Source organism: Sardina pilchardus, chromosome 19 (genome assembly GCF_963854185.1).
Source record: "Sardina pilchardus chromosome 19, fSarPil1.1, whole genome shotgun sequence".
In the NCBI taxonomy this organism is placed as follows: domain Eukaryota; kingdom Metazoa; phylum Chordata; class Actinopteri; order Clupeiformes; family Clupeidae; genus Sardina; species Sardina pilchardus.
In genome coordinates, this window is record NC_085012.1 from 5,907,166 (window position 1) to 5,923,921 (window position 16,756).

Consider the following 16,756-nt stretch of genomic DNA (forward strand, 5'->3'; position numbering starts at 1 on the left):
TGTATTTATTCAGAACTGTTAAGGCTTCTTAAGTACTCAGTCATGACACTGAATGTGTTTGTGTCCAGAAGGATGGGGTGAATATAAATATGATTTCCAGTTTAATCTACTCTGCAAGGTGATATAAGGTTGTTCTTGTCAAGCTCAATGTAGAATTGGATAGACCTTCTGATTATCTCTCATTTTCCTCTCCCCTCTCTCTCCTCTGACCCCCCCCCCCCCCCCCCACACACACACACACACACACACACACCTGCTCCCTCCCTGTCTCCATCTCAATCTGCATCACAGGCTCAAAGGAGATCTGGCCTATAATTACAAAGGGCCAAGGACCAAAGATGACATCATAGAATTCGCTAACAGGGTCGCTGGGTAAGGAATGGATAGCAGGCTTTTCTGGACACTATTTTGTTAAGCATTTCACTTGATGCTGAAGAATGCCTATGTGACAGCCATGTGTACATATATGTGATATAAAATGATTTAATTTACCATGTATTAGCATGTATTAGCATAAGCCCCTAGAGGTGAACTGTCATGGTTTTAAGGTGTCCGTAACACAAGTGTACAGGGAACATAATCAAATTGGTTCAAATTGACTCAAATTGACTTAGAGGAGTGTCACAAATCAGATACTGTGTGTTTCACTTTTATTTATTGTTGTACACAATCCACAATATGTGATGTTAAATGTGACCATCTACGTGTGGACAAAAATACACTAGAATATAGAATTACCCTATTATTGTCACATTGTATGCTAAGTACATTTGCCACAGCTGTCCACCAGATGGAGCTAGAGTATCAAGAGTAACAGTAGTGACTCTGTGTTCCAGCCAGGCAGTGTCACATGGTACCAGTGAAGTTTTGATCATTTCCTCCCATCATGTTGTACAGCTTAGACATTGTTGGTGCAACCGGTGTGTCTTTGTTCTGCCTGCTGTTTTTATCTTACTCTCCCTCCACTTTAGGCCAGCTGTGCGCCCCCTGCCAAGCAAGCAGATGTTTGAGCATGTCTTGAAGAGGCACGACGTGCTATTCGTTTACGTCGGCGGGGAGTCGCCACTGAAAGTAAGCCTGTAATAGTTGGAAGCAACAGCTGGCAGGTCATTAGAAAAACAGCCCATTATGACGTACTCCAACATTTTGTTGTGGTTGCTATATTTAGGAAGCAAATGTCAAAAATAAATCTATGAGGTATTTGAAGAGACTCTGCATAAATGACCTCTTAGCTGGAATCCAGCACTCGGTAGATGTTTTCTACTGTAAATGGTGTAATCTAGTTGATATATTGTGTTAAATGACTGTTGGCTGTTGACAGTGTTTTCTTAACAGTAGTGACAGATTGTGGTGCTTATCACTTTTGTTCAAAGCCTATGGGATCAGTGTATTATACATCCCATGTCATTATCAGACACATATGTAAAAACTATTCCTTTTTGTGTATTCCACGCCCCCCTCCCTCAGAATGATGAATGGCTTTTCTACCAGGGCTCCATCTATAGATTTTTTCTAATGCCATGCCCATGCTCTCATGTCCCAGAGTGGACACACTTGTCTGTTGCCTCCCCCACTGTGGTCATGAATCATGCATGATGGCCATGTCAGTAACTGACTGATCCTTGCAGCTAATGGCAGCTCTGGCACTGTGTGTGTGTGTGTGTGTGTGTGTGTGTGTGTGTGTGTGTGTGTGTGTGTGTGTGTGTGTGTGTGTGTGTGTGTGTGTGTGTGTGTGTGTGTGTGTGTGTGTGTGTGTGTGTGTGTGTGTGTGTGTGTGTGTGTGTGTGTGTGTGTGTGTGTGTGTGTGTGTGTGTGTGCGTGCGCCTGTGTGTGTGTGTGCGTGCGCCTGTGTGTGTGTGTCCTCCTTATCAAGGCAAACAAGCCCCCTCCATCATGGACTTCTGAAATCTAATATAGAATTCAGGAGGAAGATTGGATTGCAGCCACGCAGATTATTTCAAGTCAGACATGTTTAGCTCTTCTCTGACAATGAAAGAGAGAAACCAGTCTGAAAATGAATAGGGGCTGTTGGCTGACGCTCGTAACGTCTGTGTACCCTGGGCATTGTGTTTCTGTATGTGCCCCGCAGTGAAAATTGCGTTTATTGATTGGGCCATAAAGTGGCCCTGCAGTAGGATGCTGTGGCAGCGCGGGACGAAGGCGAGCGAGCACGTCCCCGTTAGCAGGGCTCTGTCACCGGAGCTTCCCAACAACTGTGACAGATTGGCCATAAAATGATGCTGATGTGGGAGACGGCGCCTATAACTCAGTCATGGCCAAAGCAACATTTCTGGGGGGAAAAAAATCAGCCGTAGCTCTTGGACGCCTCATTATATTGCGATTCACTTGGGCCCCGTGCCCTGGCCGAGCGCTGCCAGGACTGCGTCAAGGGCCAGTCACATCAGACGCGGCATGCGCTATGAAACCCATTACTTTCAATGGGTTGAGAGCGCAAGAACGGGTCTGCCGCTGCGCTCAGTATAGCGCCATTTTTGCCGCTTTGCCGCTCTTGCGCTACCGCGGTCAAAGTTGAAATATGTTGAACTTTGACCGCGGCGCGCTGTAAGTCAATGGTCTTTTGCGCGGAACCCAGCGGTAACCACAACAACAATCGTTAGAACGTTACCTCAACCTAGAGCATTCCAGCGGTGAGCGCAGCGCATGCCGCCTGTAATGTGACTGGCCCTTCAGAAAGCAGACGCCATGACCCTGGTCTCACCTCACCTCTCTTTCCTGGGTTCCAGGAGAAGTACATCGAGGTGGCGTCCGAGCTGATCGTCTACACGTACTTCTTCTCCGCCTTAGAGGACGTCTTACCTGAGGTGAGTTGCGTTGCCATGCACTCCACTCAAGTGTCATTATCCACAAACATCTTTTTGAATTTGTCCTATTTCACTGTAAACACGTTTTTGGGCTATGACATCCCTCCAGATAAACATGCCTGTGCTCTTTTACTGTTCTGTGCTAAAAGCTCTCTTACTCTCGTTTTGTCACCAGACTGTTACTTTGCCTGAGTTGCCCTCTGTGGTGGTCTTCAAAGATGGCAGCTACTTCACATATGATCGTAAGTCATTTTCTTCTCACGAGAGCTTTTACTGAGATAGCGTCCTCATGTGACTCAAATAAGCATTCATATTTCTTCCGAAATAGGCCTCTTTTCGCTACACACATGCAACCATAAATCTACGGAGTCTTGTGATGCAGCATTTCGTAATTGAATATCTGACCTGAAACAGCTTAGAAAGCCTTTGTGAGTGCGGTCCGGTTAAGTGCTATGTGTGTGTGTTTTCCTTCATGTTAGGCCTCCCTGTCAGCTGGCTTTAGCTAAATTACAGGCTGGTGCTAACCCTTTGTCCTCTGTGTCCCATGTTCACGCTGGTGTTTGTGTGTGTTTTGTCCCCTTTGATTTGTCCTTCCTCTTCTGGCTCATTGCTCATGGTTATGATCCGAGACTCTGCCATGGAGCCACACGGTCCAGCTTTTTGTTGGACCTGTGGTTTAGACTGTCACCGTAGTAGAGAAATCCACTCAGAATTCATGGAGATGAACAAGAGCAAGGATTGATCGTCTGCATATTTGGCTACTGAGAATGTGATATGCTGAAATTAGTTTGTCTCGACAATGTATGAACCTCTTGAAATTCAAAGGCACCAGCGTGCCAAAGCTGAAGCTTACAGGATTTTGACCAAGTGTAAAAATAGCTTACGGCATAATACACACACATTTCTATATGTCCACACACACATACAGTACGCACACACATTCACACACATGCTAATGTGTGAGAGAGGGAGAGCGTGGCATTGCATTGATGCATAGGAACTCTAAATAGAATGCTGCCAGTCCTCCGTGCTGAACTTGCCCAGTACCGGCTGAGATTTATCTGCTGTGTAACCTTCTCTTTTCACTGGAAAACCTTCTGTGTCTCAGGGAAACGGCATAGCCCAAGGTGAAATGGCAGTGTGGCTCTCTCTCCAAAGCACTTCAGCTGTGCTGGAATTATTCTCTCTGGTCATTCTCCCCTCAAATGGTCTCTACACACACATACCTCAAACCTGTGTGCCTGCCATGACCTGTCTCTGTACAAGATACTGGTCCAGATACTGGCTTTTCCCCCTCTTAGGACTGCAGTTTATGTATTAAGGTAAAATAATGTTACATTAATCAGATAAATTAATAACCTTAGATTGTGTAAATAAAAAGTCTATAAAAAACAATTAGCATACACCAATAACAGATCATCCACTGACAGAAATATCTTATAAGAAATGCAACACAGATGATGAGCAACTAGACGCAATCAGTAATGTCAAAGCTGTGAGACAGAACAGATTGAAGAACAGATATGTAGTTGTATACTTGCTTTTATCTTAAAAGAGGTTGTGTGCCAGTTCCTAGTACAATTACAGTCTTTTTTGGCATGAAGTCAGTCATACTCTTTATTGCATTGGGCCGATGTCCTATCTCTAAGGAATGCTTTAGCAATACACGTTTGTTGTTGTTATTTTTGCTGAAAACCCCCAATCCTATACAGCAAGACCTGCATACATAGCCCAAGCACACATGGGGTCAGTCCAAGTTCAAGTTCAAGTTCAAGTTAAAGTGTTTTAATTGTCACATACATTTTACATGTAGTGAAATTTAAAAGGGACCATTGCTCTGCATAGAAGAAAAAGAAAAAAAAAGAGAAAGCAAAATATACACAGTAATTGAAAGCAGTATAAAAATAAATAAATAAATACAAGTTACAAGTCCATGAGTATTCTGGCCAGCGTGGAAGTAACGTTGCCTGTGGTGTATTTCTGTGCCTTTCTCCACTGTGGTGTATTTCTGTGCCACTCGCTACGATGCCTCAGGTCAGCGGTAGAGCACCAGCTCTCCTCCGCTCTCCTGCATGGCCTTCAGCAAGCCTTTGTCCAGCACGTCAGGCGGTAGGGAGAACCGGAAGAAGACGGCGTCCAGACACAGTCCCGTCACAAAGGGCCCCCAGTAGTGGGAGTTGTCCAGGCCCGGGGCTCTGTGATGGGCGCGGAGCACGAACTCGAGCACTTTGGACGGCCAGGCCCCGGCCATGATGTCCGTCTGCTTGACCTCTCGGTTCCAGAAAGGTTCCTTTCGCCACAGGAAACCCAACAGGAAGGGGTCATCGCACTGAACCCTCACCACCCACATCCCGCCTCGAACTCTGTTCTCCACCACCGAGATATGCAGAGCCTCCAGTCCGTCTATTGTTGTCATGGCGAAGAGAGAGCGCAGGCAGGAAAGCACACCACCAAGCCCTTGGGAGATCTGCCATGTACATATCAGTATTCATATGCAGCGTGAGCAGACTACAGTAAAGACAATACACAGAACAATTACCTTCATTTCTACTGATATCTAACATTCCATGCGAATATCATAGGCTTAACATTGTTTGACAGTTTTTGTTACTAGGGAAATCATATGTGAAACGACCTATCAGTGCAGAAGACAGACTAATGCTCACAAGACCAGTAGTCTAGTCAAAGATCTTTTGAATTATTTTGACAGTTAACAATACTAAGTTAATACAACATATGCTTTTGTTTTGTATAGAATTATTTTTACCTGAATGAGGTAGCTGACGGCTTGACGGCTTTCTTTTCCCACGGTTGAAGCAATGGCCACTCGTGGACTGGGTTAACTTCCTGACAGAAGAGAACAGGTTGATTTGCGCAGGACCTCAAGTATGATAAGAGTTTGCATAGAACATAATTGCTTTCTGTGTTGGTTTTATATCACTTTTACTGCATTTGCAGATAGCCTTACAGAATGACCGGGTTCATGATCCATTGGCAATAAAATGAACTCCTGAAATGAGATGACACTTGGGCATGTGATTCCCTTATTTTGGGTATCAAAATAAGTACCCAGAAGCTCACAGGGTCTTTTTTTACTGGTGCACTCTCCTGAGACTGTGTCCACAACATGCAGAAAAAAGTGGGCTTAGCGTGAATCCTTGAGCGAGTCCTATGTTTTTCACATGCCAATATTGTATCCTAGAGTATTAGAAGAGAAGCTTCCAGGTTTGGGCTAATCCTGTTTGACACAAACCCAACCAAGCTTTGACTGTTTCTCGGTACAGAGCAAACTTTAAAGTCCTGCAGCAGCATTGAGCAGAATAAGCTGCAAGCATGGTAGCCCATACATTTTTTACCACTTGGAATGGGCGAATCTGAAGCACTACGGTGTTATGCTGGAATTAGATATTATTACATGCTGACTAATGCAGGAGCTTTTAGGGAAATCCTGAAATATATATTTTTTATTGCATTATGTAAGTCGCTTAAGCACTCCATCTCGGAGGAGGATAGGGGAACTGAGTTTTTCATGTTCACAGCAATGGCGAGGACAAAGTACATGCACGGCCTTGGCTACCTGGATTGTTGTAAGAGGGGAAGGACACGGCTCTTTTCAAACGTGCCTTTTGTGCGCTGCTTCCACTTGGTGTTTGCCACTGATCTATAAAGAATACCTGGATAGACTATCTCATTGTTGCTGACCCATCAACAATGAAGCCAATGGAACTGTCCCGAGTGGTCCCATAATGGCGGCGATGTGTTCCAATTCCATTGTTGCAGAACGGCAACATTCTTTTACTGTCTTCTGTCAATAGAGAGGGAAAGTAATCTCATCGCCACCTGGTGGTTGCGTTCCTAGAGGCTAGCGGGAGAGGATGGGATTTTCTTTTAGAAAAAATATATCTCGGCCCACGATCGGAAGTTAGTTAAATGCCTTCAATATGCTATCCATGTAGGTCAGCTCTATTGCTTCTAGTGGTCATACTTTATTTTTTAGGATCAGTTTAATTGTTTTGAGTTTGTTTGTAACATGGTGATAACGAACTACAGTAGCTAGCTACAGTAGCATTTGACGTCACCAGTTTGGGCGCTCCATCTCCAACTGATCAAAACGGCAATTTGCTTAACTTGCTTATCATATTTTTGTAATAACAGAGAGCGATGTAAACCGCGTGGTAATTACCTTTATGTTGGGATAACTTGTGTTGTGCTCCTACTCACACAAGAGCTGGCAGTAAGTGTGATTGTCTACTAACTAACCAACTAGCTAACAGGCTAATAAACAAACCATGCTAGGTGAGTAACGTCGTCGAAGGGTGTCACGTCACTTGAAGTTGTAGTCCATTTATGAAATGAAACGAGCAATTACGTTTTTTTTAAATAAGGCGAAATAGAGTCTGATATTTTCACAGTTAGTAGATTATTACAGTATGCCGACTGAAAAATATTTTTGGTGGATAAGATCGCTGGTATAGCTGCGTAGTATTTTTTTGAAAAGTCGGTCTATGGGACTTAACATTGGAGCTGCTCTTCGATAGGAACGCAACCACTTGGGGCGCTGGTTTTCACTTTCCCTCCCTATAGAGCTCCCCAGTCCCGCCCCTCCTCCGAGAGAGGTGCTTGTCCGGAAGTATAATTCTCATTCATTTCTCCCATTGACTTCTGGAAAAATTCGGATATAAAGAGTTTTAGACCATGCCTTAGGCTAACCAGCTACGATGTGACTCATAAGCATATAACTTATAATTTCGAGTGAAAAAATGAACAGAAAATGTAAAAAAAGCGAAAGGTACAAGACTGTGTACATATCTTAAATTCCGAGATAGAGAACTCAAATCCCAGGATGCTTTGCAAACGTACACACATTTCCAACATTTGCAGCCTAAAGATAGTTTAACATGGTTCCATATTAATCTGAGAAAAGAAGATGAATACTTCCTACCGTTTCCATTGAGTAAATTCAACCTTCAAGATGAGAAAACCGTTATTTTTCGGAAGACCACACATCGGTCCTGATCAGCCCTGCAGCCATTTTAAGTTTTGAAGTTCCAGCGAGACGAAGCTGGACGATAGGCGCGGGAAAAGCTGAGTACAGTTTGTTTGGCATTGCCATGGCAACGGCGATCTCTACCAATCAAAGGCTCTGCTTTCACCAGTTTTACACGTTAGGGTGTCGGGTAGTGTAGTACTCTCTCGTTAAATCGTGAATAAAGCATTGTTTTCTCAAAACAAGGTTGATGCCCCCATTAACTTTTGACATCTATATGAGCAGGTATAATCGCTTAGTCACATCGTAGCTGGTTTTAAGTCTACCATGGACGGTTACGATGTTATGGCTTATTCTCCAATTGTCAATGGAGAAATTGTATTGGATTTTTACTTCCGGACAAGGCTGTGGGCGGGACTGGGGAGCTCTATGCATTCCTATCCACGATATTCCGCAGCCAACAATGGGGGTCGCCATGACACCGAGACGGTTTTCTATTTCCGGCGAAGCTGCATTGTATCTGTTTTAACGTGACGGTTTACGGTGCTTAACATATCATAACGCATATAAAAGTCAACTTTTCTATTTTATATCGGTTATATGTGATGCAGTATATACATGCTGAGGGCAGAATTGTCAACATTTCGAACGAAATCTAAGTTGAGGCATAACCTAGTTTGCTATGGAGAACGCACATGTTAACAGAATGAACGGAAGTTGAAAACAGTATCGTAACCATCGCAACGATACATATTTCCGGGTTAAGGAAAGAGGTGGATAGCAAGTGGTCCCATAATGGCCGCCGCCATGTAGGCTTCAGAATTTTGACGTAGATGCTCTATCCAGGTATTCTTTATAGATCAGTGGTGTTTGCTAGTACAATAATATGTGTCAGAGCATCTATGCCACCTGTGTGTCTGAATAGTCAAGCCCCCAGATCTGTGCTAGCATATCCCTATCAGTGGTTGGCTGGTTTTTACAACCTTCCAAGTATAGGTACTAATACTGTCATTTACAGACAAATATCCTCTGAATGTGGATATGGGCTTACATGGTACATATCAGTCCCAAGTGCATCAGAATGACACAAGGAGTTGAGACACTTGTCTGTTATGTATGTTTGTGTTAGAAATGCACCCCAGGCTACTGCCATTACTGAGAGACTGAAGACTCCATTGACCTTGTCAACGTTATGCTTTGTCCATCAGAGGAGCCATGTCCTCCCAGCCTAAGACAGCCTAATAGTTGGCTCTGCCTGTCTCACTGTGTGTGTGTGTGTGTGTGTGTGTGTGTGTGTGTGTGTGTGTGTGTGTGTGTGTGTGTGTGTGTGTGTGTGTGTGTGTGTGTGTGTGTGTGTGTGTGTAGGTAGTGTGCCCTTGCGAGAGTGTAGATGTGTGTTGAGGCTAGCGGCAGCAGTAGAACTAATTTGTTCCAAGGTGAAAGTGATTCGGTCTGGGTGTGCGTGCGTGCGTGCGTGCGTGCGTGTCCCTCCCACACTATCCTCTCGTCTGACATCTAGGGCTGCGTAATGAAGGGGTGGAGCGTTGAGCAAACATATTAAAAATCAGTAGACAGCGAGAGATAAAGGAGGAAGGAACTTAAAGTTCATCTACTCACAGAATATTTACCATTTATTGTTCTTCCACTGATGCCATTTCAACCAAATGTATGATGGCATTTGCAGCATCTGCCCCACTAAATAAGCATCTGAATAAGCATGTCTTGTAATATCATAAGCTACCTGGTTGATCTACTACCCTCGGCAGGATGTTGCAGATGGGAATAGCTCTGGCTGGTTAAGTCTTCTGAGATTCATTTGTGACGTGAAAGCTTAGAAGTATGGACACTTCACATCTTTGAAATTCTCTGTGGGAAGATGACACTGTAGTGAATTCCTTGTCATATCTTATTCTAAGTCCAACCTAAGAAGGACCGTTTCACCTCTGTCATTTGATTTTCAGTTGTATTTCTCCCAAAACGAGCCTCAGTGGGGAGAATCACGACTGTCTCTCTTTTGAGACATACTTGCCTGTCAGATGTGCTCATTGTTTATGTTTTAGGCTGGCTGCAAGGAGGCATCTTCTTATTAAGGTCTGCTCCTGTCTAAATAGATTATCTCAATTGTCCGACATGTGTGTCATTGCTCTGGGATTAGACACTCACACAGAGCCAGGTGTGAATATTTGACGATGTTTGACAAAATGTCACATAGGTTTTCAGAAACTCTGACGCTTTTACCTATATGCAATATATCTTTATGTATCTTACTATGTCTATGTCTGCTGTTCATCCGTAAAATGATACTCTAGAGACATAATTCACTGTCTGCAATGGGTGCATGTCAAATGAACTGACTCACTATGTTTGGCATCTGCTGAATCTGATTGCCTGCCACAACTGCTTGTCTGTTTACTCTTCAGAGTCCAGTTAGCATTTATTACATTGGCTTTTTTATTTCTTTTTTTATTTTACTCTGCAGTCTGAAAACGGATTACATTAAGTTGATGTGTTTTGAGTTGACTGCAACATCTGCTGGGAAATCGTTTTTCACTTCACCCTAGAATGATCATTGTTCTGACATGCAAAACTAGTCATTTGTTAACATTGTATTCAAAGTTGGCCCTTATTATTTCCTGCTTAAAACAAATAAGTTGTTCTTGGTGTTCCGAAAGATAAATGGAACTTTTTAGACTGCAGTATTTCCAGTGCCTAAACAACCATGTTGTGTGGCCGTCTTGCAGTCCCATTAAAATGTTGTACGGATATTTAGTTTTGCCTTTAACAAAGGTTTCTGTTGGACTAATCTATCTTTGGTGCTGGTTGCCCTTCACACAGACACTCATTCATTAGCCTGCTGTCTTTTCCAACCGTCTTACCCAAAGGCAAACATTTGTTGGAACACTTGGTGAGTGTTGGCCCTTAGAGGAGTTGCTCTGTACCCCCAGTAGGTGGTCCAAATGTTGGTGTGAGGCTATTCATCCTTCTTCCTCTCAGTAAAAATTCAGACCAGGGAGTGTAAGCCTCCACTGTACAACAAAGATTGTTTTGTTATTGATTTTGAATATTTTGATTTGATTCTGGGTTTTCTTGGTTTTTATTTATTGTACTGTAGATCTATGAGACATTATTGCCAGTGTTCTTTGAATATTTCAGACATGCAGTTGTTAGTTATGGCATCTGTCAGAAGATTCAGTTTGCTTTTTGTCGTTTGTTGGAAATGCATATTCTTTTCATATGTTTCACTATTTGTATGCATCACAGGAATTATAAAGATTGTCCTCTTTTTTTGTCCTTGTCTGCTGTTTTCTTGTCTCAGAATATGAAGATGGCAGCCTGTCTTCGTGGGTGAACAGAGAGCGTTTCCAGGGTTACCTCCAGATTGATGGCTTTACACTCTATGAACTGGGAGAGACAGGTGTGGTATTGTCAGGGCAGCATCCATCCTTCAAGGCATACTCCCAAATAGTTTTAGGCAAACGTAACCATCCATCTATTAGTCTATATAACAGTGCCCTTGAGTTGGCCAACAGTTCTGCCTCCACTGGGGGATAAAGACCTACTTGCACATTTCATTGGTTGCTTCAATGGAAGCCAGACTTGACTGCTTCAGGCTATGGCAACAGACTCATAATTAATGTTTTATTTTACAGGGTCTGATGCAAATTGGTGTTAAGATTAATACTGTGGTAATACACAATGTGTTCTCCCTATATATACTGTATATTGAGCCTTTGTATCAAGTATAAGGTGAATGGTTTTCCACTTTTCTGACTTGTTTCAGGTAAATTGGTGGCGATTGCCATCATTGATGAGAAGGAGCATGCAGAGGACAGTGGCAGGTGAGAGGCAGCTTTAAGTGCTCGCTCACCCTGTGACAAATGACAAACACCTTGGCTGTCATGGAAACCAGGAGTTGGCACTCCAATGCAAGCACGTCCTTTGTCACTCTGGCTGTGTTCGGAATGGATATGGGCCAGATTAAAGCATATTGCTCTTTCAAAGGCATTGGTTTGGGTTGTGACATCTCCTTCATTTGCTGTTCTCTCTCTCTCTCTCTCTCTGTCTCTCTCTCTTTCCACTCTTCTTTCTATACACCATCCTACCTCTGTCTCTGTCAGGCTGAAGAACCTTATTCAGAGGGTGTCCACAGAGTACCGGGATCACTTCAACAGGTAAGCCACTATGGAGCGAGTCATGGAGGTAGAAACTCACCTGGCCTCAGATTCATTTGCATCTGCCATCATCAAAGGGGAGCTTTGTGAGCGCACTGAAATGTTTTGGAGGGTAGGAGTCACATAATATTTGCCTTTTCAAAACTGTTCTCTGGGTTGGCTCAAGCTTCACTCACTAGAACCCATTGTGTTTTGAAAATATAATGGCGGCATACTGTTGTTGGCCCTGATGGCTTGTGTCGCCAAGCTGATCAAACGGCCCCTTTGAAATTTGAAGAGCCATAAATGTTGGTATGCATGGGTTTGAGCGGTAATTGAAAAAATAATATTTCATAGTCCTGGTTTCCAATCCCTTTCTGTGCAGCAGGTCCACAACCACCCTCTGCACTCCTCCAAAACCAACAGCCTATTTGTTGTTCATTCTGCAAGACCTGCTGGCCACTGGCCACTTGTCACGAAAGGCAGAAAACAAGTCCAGCGTGTGTGTGTGTGTGTACACGCTTTAGAAGTCTCTCCTCTCTGTCTGAAAAGTAAGCAGAACTGAAGGGCCATGTCTCGGCAGCAGCCTCCACAGTGTTGGTGATTTGTCAAAGGAAGCTGAGCTTTTGTCCCCACACTGTTCTATACTTGGCCAGATACCTTGTGGAGATTTGTCCTGGAATCTGTAACGGCACGAGCCTCTGATGCTTACAAGACGCGGGGAAGGTTTATTCTCTCCAATCATAGTGATGTGGCTCTTTTTCCAGGTGGTTCCATCCCAAGCCATTGTAGTCGATGAGACCTGCACTTCAAGCATTATGCTGCCTCTGGCTGCTGTCTGTTTTACCACCCGTCACTTGATTGGATCTCTCATTCCCTCTCCAGTCCCCTCGTTTCTTTTCTCCCCTTTCTGTATGGAAGATGTCTGACAGAGATTAGCCATCTCTTCTTGATTTTTGACGGAACGGAGCATCGTAGGCTGTACTTAATTGCATTAAGCTGTCACACAAAATCCCTTCAATGTGTACTTGTGTGTTTGTACGTGTGTGTGTGTGTGCAGGGACCTGAGCCTGCTAACCAACCATTAGATGTCAAGTGAATTAGGCAGTGGGTGTGACTTGGTAATGGGGGGGGGGGGGTGTTAGGCAGTGTGTATTTTAGCCCAGCATAGCCCAGGCTATTACTGCATGCAGAGTTACTGAATGCAGTGTGTGTGTGTGTGTCTGTGTGTCTGTGTGTCTGTGTGTGTGTGTCTCTGTGTGTGTCTGTGTGTGTGTGTGTGTGTGTGTGTGTGTGTCAATATGGCCAGTGGGTGGAAAATGAATGTTGTTGTGGATAGATGTGGAGGTCTAATGCATACATAATGCATGCATGCACACTCATACTCCAAATACTGGCGCTAATATTAAGACTGTAGGCTGTGGCTCAGTGCAGACATTCCAAGCTTGGGAAAGGCTTTCTCATCACCCCTGGGCGGCCCACAAACTTAATGCTAAAGTACGTTTATTTATTTGTTCATCAAAGATGATGAAATTCCAAGTACAAATGTCTGCAGCTATCTAAGGTGTTTGAAAACAATGTAATGCAATCACAATGTGGAATATGATGTATACTGAGGTAAACACAGACTCATAGAATAGCACACGGGTGCGTATGGAAATGGTCTCAGTCTCTTGGTATTATCTGTGGAGACGGAGGCTTTCTGCACATGAGCAGTCTTCCCTGATAAGTGTGATTTTCAAATGTCTTTATGTATTTCTCTCTCTTTTCTCCAATTGAGAGTGCACAAATATACTGTTGCAAACCCAGGGGAGTCAGCATGATGTCTTTAGATAAGATCACATATGAGGGCAGTTGATCTACCCAAGCTTCAGTAATCAGCCTTGCGGCCACATATACTGTAGGAGGAGAAGAGGAAAAATAGAAGAAAGAGATAGACATTTGTGCACAAGAAACTCTCCCACAATGGACCATTTTCCTAGACAACGAGATACAGATTGAATTCTGCCCAATGGTATGGATTAACGACCCCAAGGAGAGATGAGGACCGATCGAGATCTTTCTGAACGTAGGGTGTCACACAATAGGCTCAGAGAGCTCCGCTTCCCTCTCAGGTGGTGCTTGGATATTGAACAATGATGTTCAACGCTATTCAGTTCTTTTATCCGCATGAGCAGTGTGTGGCCAGCGTTTCTCTCCGTATACTAAACATGGTTGTGTTGATAATACAGAAGCTCAGGGTTCTGTGTGATTGATTTCAGCATCAGTTTTAAATGTGTTTTTTTTTTTCATGGTAGGCACGTGACTTGACGGCAGTTCTTTCTCTTTGCAGGGATTTCCAATTTGGCCACATGGAAGGAAACGACTACATCAATGGCCTCATCATGGGGTGAGTACATCTCGCTCTCCTCTGCATGCGTCTGCCGCCGCTGCTCTCCCGACGCTCGTATCAAAAACAGGCTCTAACCAAGGGAGGCCTTCGCTCGTCTGAGATGAGAATTATGACCCACGGATTCAAAGTACAACTTGGAATGAAGTTTGTTGTGGCTGTAAGCAGGTAATTACGTAGTCTACGTGGTGAGCCAAAGACATGGCTTTTCTCCACTTCCCGTTAAGGTTATATTTATTGTCATAGTTAGGAGCTAGTGGAGGAGTGAGTTGGCCCTCCGTGTGGTCTGCAGCCAGCTGCTTGGTATGAGGTGAAGGGCGGAAGGTCAGGACTCCGTCTGCTGGTAGGCTTGGGCAGGAAGTGGACTGTATAATGAATGTAGAGAAGAGGGAAAGAGTGTCTGGTAATGATGGAAGTCTTGCTCCGTAAAGTGGAACCATGCTAGGCCACTGGGTCTGGCGGTTGCGGAGCGTGTTCGTAGGTGGCGGCGTAATGAATGTCTCGGCGGTGATGAAAGGCCCCACACTTTTGAGGCGGTCTCCACGGGGCTGGAGGTTAGATGTGGTGCGGTGCGGTGCGGTGCGGAGCGGAGCGGACGGGGCGGCGGGTGGTGTGGCTCGGGGGCGGGCAGCGTGGAGCAGCCCAGCGTTGGCAGGGTGTGGAGCTCAGAGACTCTTATTTCTGACTCCCCCACTTTTAATTAGCCTCAGACCACAGAGAGGAGCCAGACTCTGAGCCTGATACCGCTGGGCTCCTTTGGGGGGGGGGATGCCATTTAAAAAGAGCTTGTATACGTATCTCATGTTTGTGTGTGAGTGTGCGCGTGTGTGTGTGGGTGAGAATTACGAAAGCTCTTTATTTGAACCAGCGAGGCAAATAAATGCATTAGAAATCTGAAATGAGTGCTGAATATGCAAACATGCACTCCTTTGAACTTTGAAAGGGAACACGAAACAATCAAGCTCCTGTGCCTGCAGCAGAGAGCTATAGCTGCGGTGTGCGTTAGCCTGTTGGGTGTTAGAGTGGAAGTGAAGGACAGTGTAGCCAGTTAAAGCTTTCTTATCTGATTCACTGGAGCAGAGAAGGATCATTCGCAGCGAATTGAAACATGGAGCGCACCAAGCGTGTGGTACAGTATAGCACACTGTATCTTCATAGCAAGGGTTTGTGTAGTGTGTGGCTGTTTGTGGTTGAAGTATATGACGAAAAAGACAAAAATGAAAATATGTACAGATTATTCTAGATTTTTCAGAAACAAGACTAATGTTTTTTTTTTCTCATTGTCTGAGGATCGGATAATTTTGCCGATACGTACACCACCATGGGTATGGAACATTTGACTCTATGGCCGTGTACACTACAGCGCGTACGAGAGCACAGCGCGTTTGCCGTGGCAGCTGTGCTCTCTCACTCTGAGTGAAAGGCTCGGCGGCTGCAGGATTAATTGCCCTCCTTTGAGGAATGAAATCCCTCGGCCTGTCAATGGCCACTAATCCGCTCCTCTGGGATCTTGGTCTGAGTCAAATCTGATGCCTTTTATATTCACTGCCTGCCACCCCTCTCTGCCAGCCTGGACACGCGCATACCCACACTGGGTCTCAACGCACATATACACACACACATGCCATTTATAGGCATACATACACACACACACACTCAGACACATACACACACAGACAGACACACAGACACACACACATGCACGCACACATGCACGCACACACACCACACACACACACACACACACACACACACACACACACACACAATTGCACGCACGCACGAACGCAAGCACGCACGCACATGTACAGACAGGATGAGACATTTATACAGTCAGACACACACACACACACACACACACACAGACAGACACACAGACAGATTACACTGCACTGGCATGGACTGTATGCAGCAGCCTGTGGCAGAGCTGCTCAATCCAACCAAATCATATGCGCTTTCCATCTCGCTCCGAGTCTGTTTGAACATGAGATTATCATCGTGGCTCGGCTCGCGCCGCACATATGGCACGCAATTGAGGCTCCCGCAACACGTCGTGAGGGAGCGAGCGCTGCAGTCGCTCTGGAAACCGGGGCTGCCGTGCTCCCGTTCTGATCTCTGATAGGAAGACGTCGCTGCGTGCAGAGGACCACGATCTCCATAAAACCCCCCATCTCTTGTCTATTCATGGGGACACGCTATGTTTCTGCTGAACTATTACCACCCCGGTGAATTATTCAGAGTGCCTGCTGAGTTGCATGCACATGCTCACAGTCAGACACGACTTTGTCACTGGAGAGGCAAATGCCCATCGAGTAGGAAAAAAGTTGTTCTTTTTTTGTCCCCCCCCCCTCCCCCCCCTCCATCTCTTTGGCCAGAAGCAATGCTTTTAGCATGTTGAAGCTTCTTT

At 44.7% G+C, this 16,756-nt stretch overlaps 1 protein-coding gene across 1 annotated transcript in view; it reads left to right on the forward strand.

The window, feature by feature from the left end:
- The window catches only part of LOC134065912 (protein disulfide-isomerase TMX3-like), a 33,674-nt gene that overhangs the window by 9,754 nt on the left and 7,164 nt on the right, over positions 1 to 16,756 (forward strand). The window contains exons 6-13 of the mRNA XM_062521030.1: positions 292 to 372; positions 972 to 1,071; positions 2,745 to 2,822; positions 2,998 to 3,064; positions 11,126 to 11,224; positions 11,591 to 11,648; positions 11,928 to 11,981; positions 14,293 to 14,349. Of these exons, the coding sequence (XP_062377014.1) occupies positions 292 to 372; positions 972 to 1,071; positions 2,745 to 2,822; positions 2,998 to 3,064; positions 11,126 to 11,224; positions 11,591 to 11,648; positions 11,928 to 11,981; positions 14,293 to 14,349 (594 nt within the window). The remainder of the gene's footprint in view (positions 1 to 291; positions 373 to 971; positions 1,072 to 2,744; positions 2,823 to 2,997; positions 3,065 to 11,125; positions 11,225 to 11,590; positions 11,649 to 11,927; positions 11,982 to 14,292; positions 14,350 to 16,756) is intronic.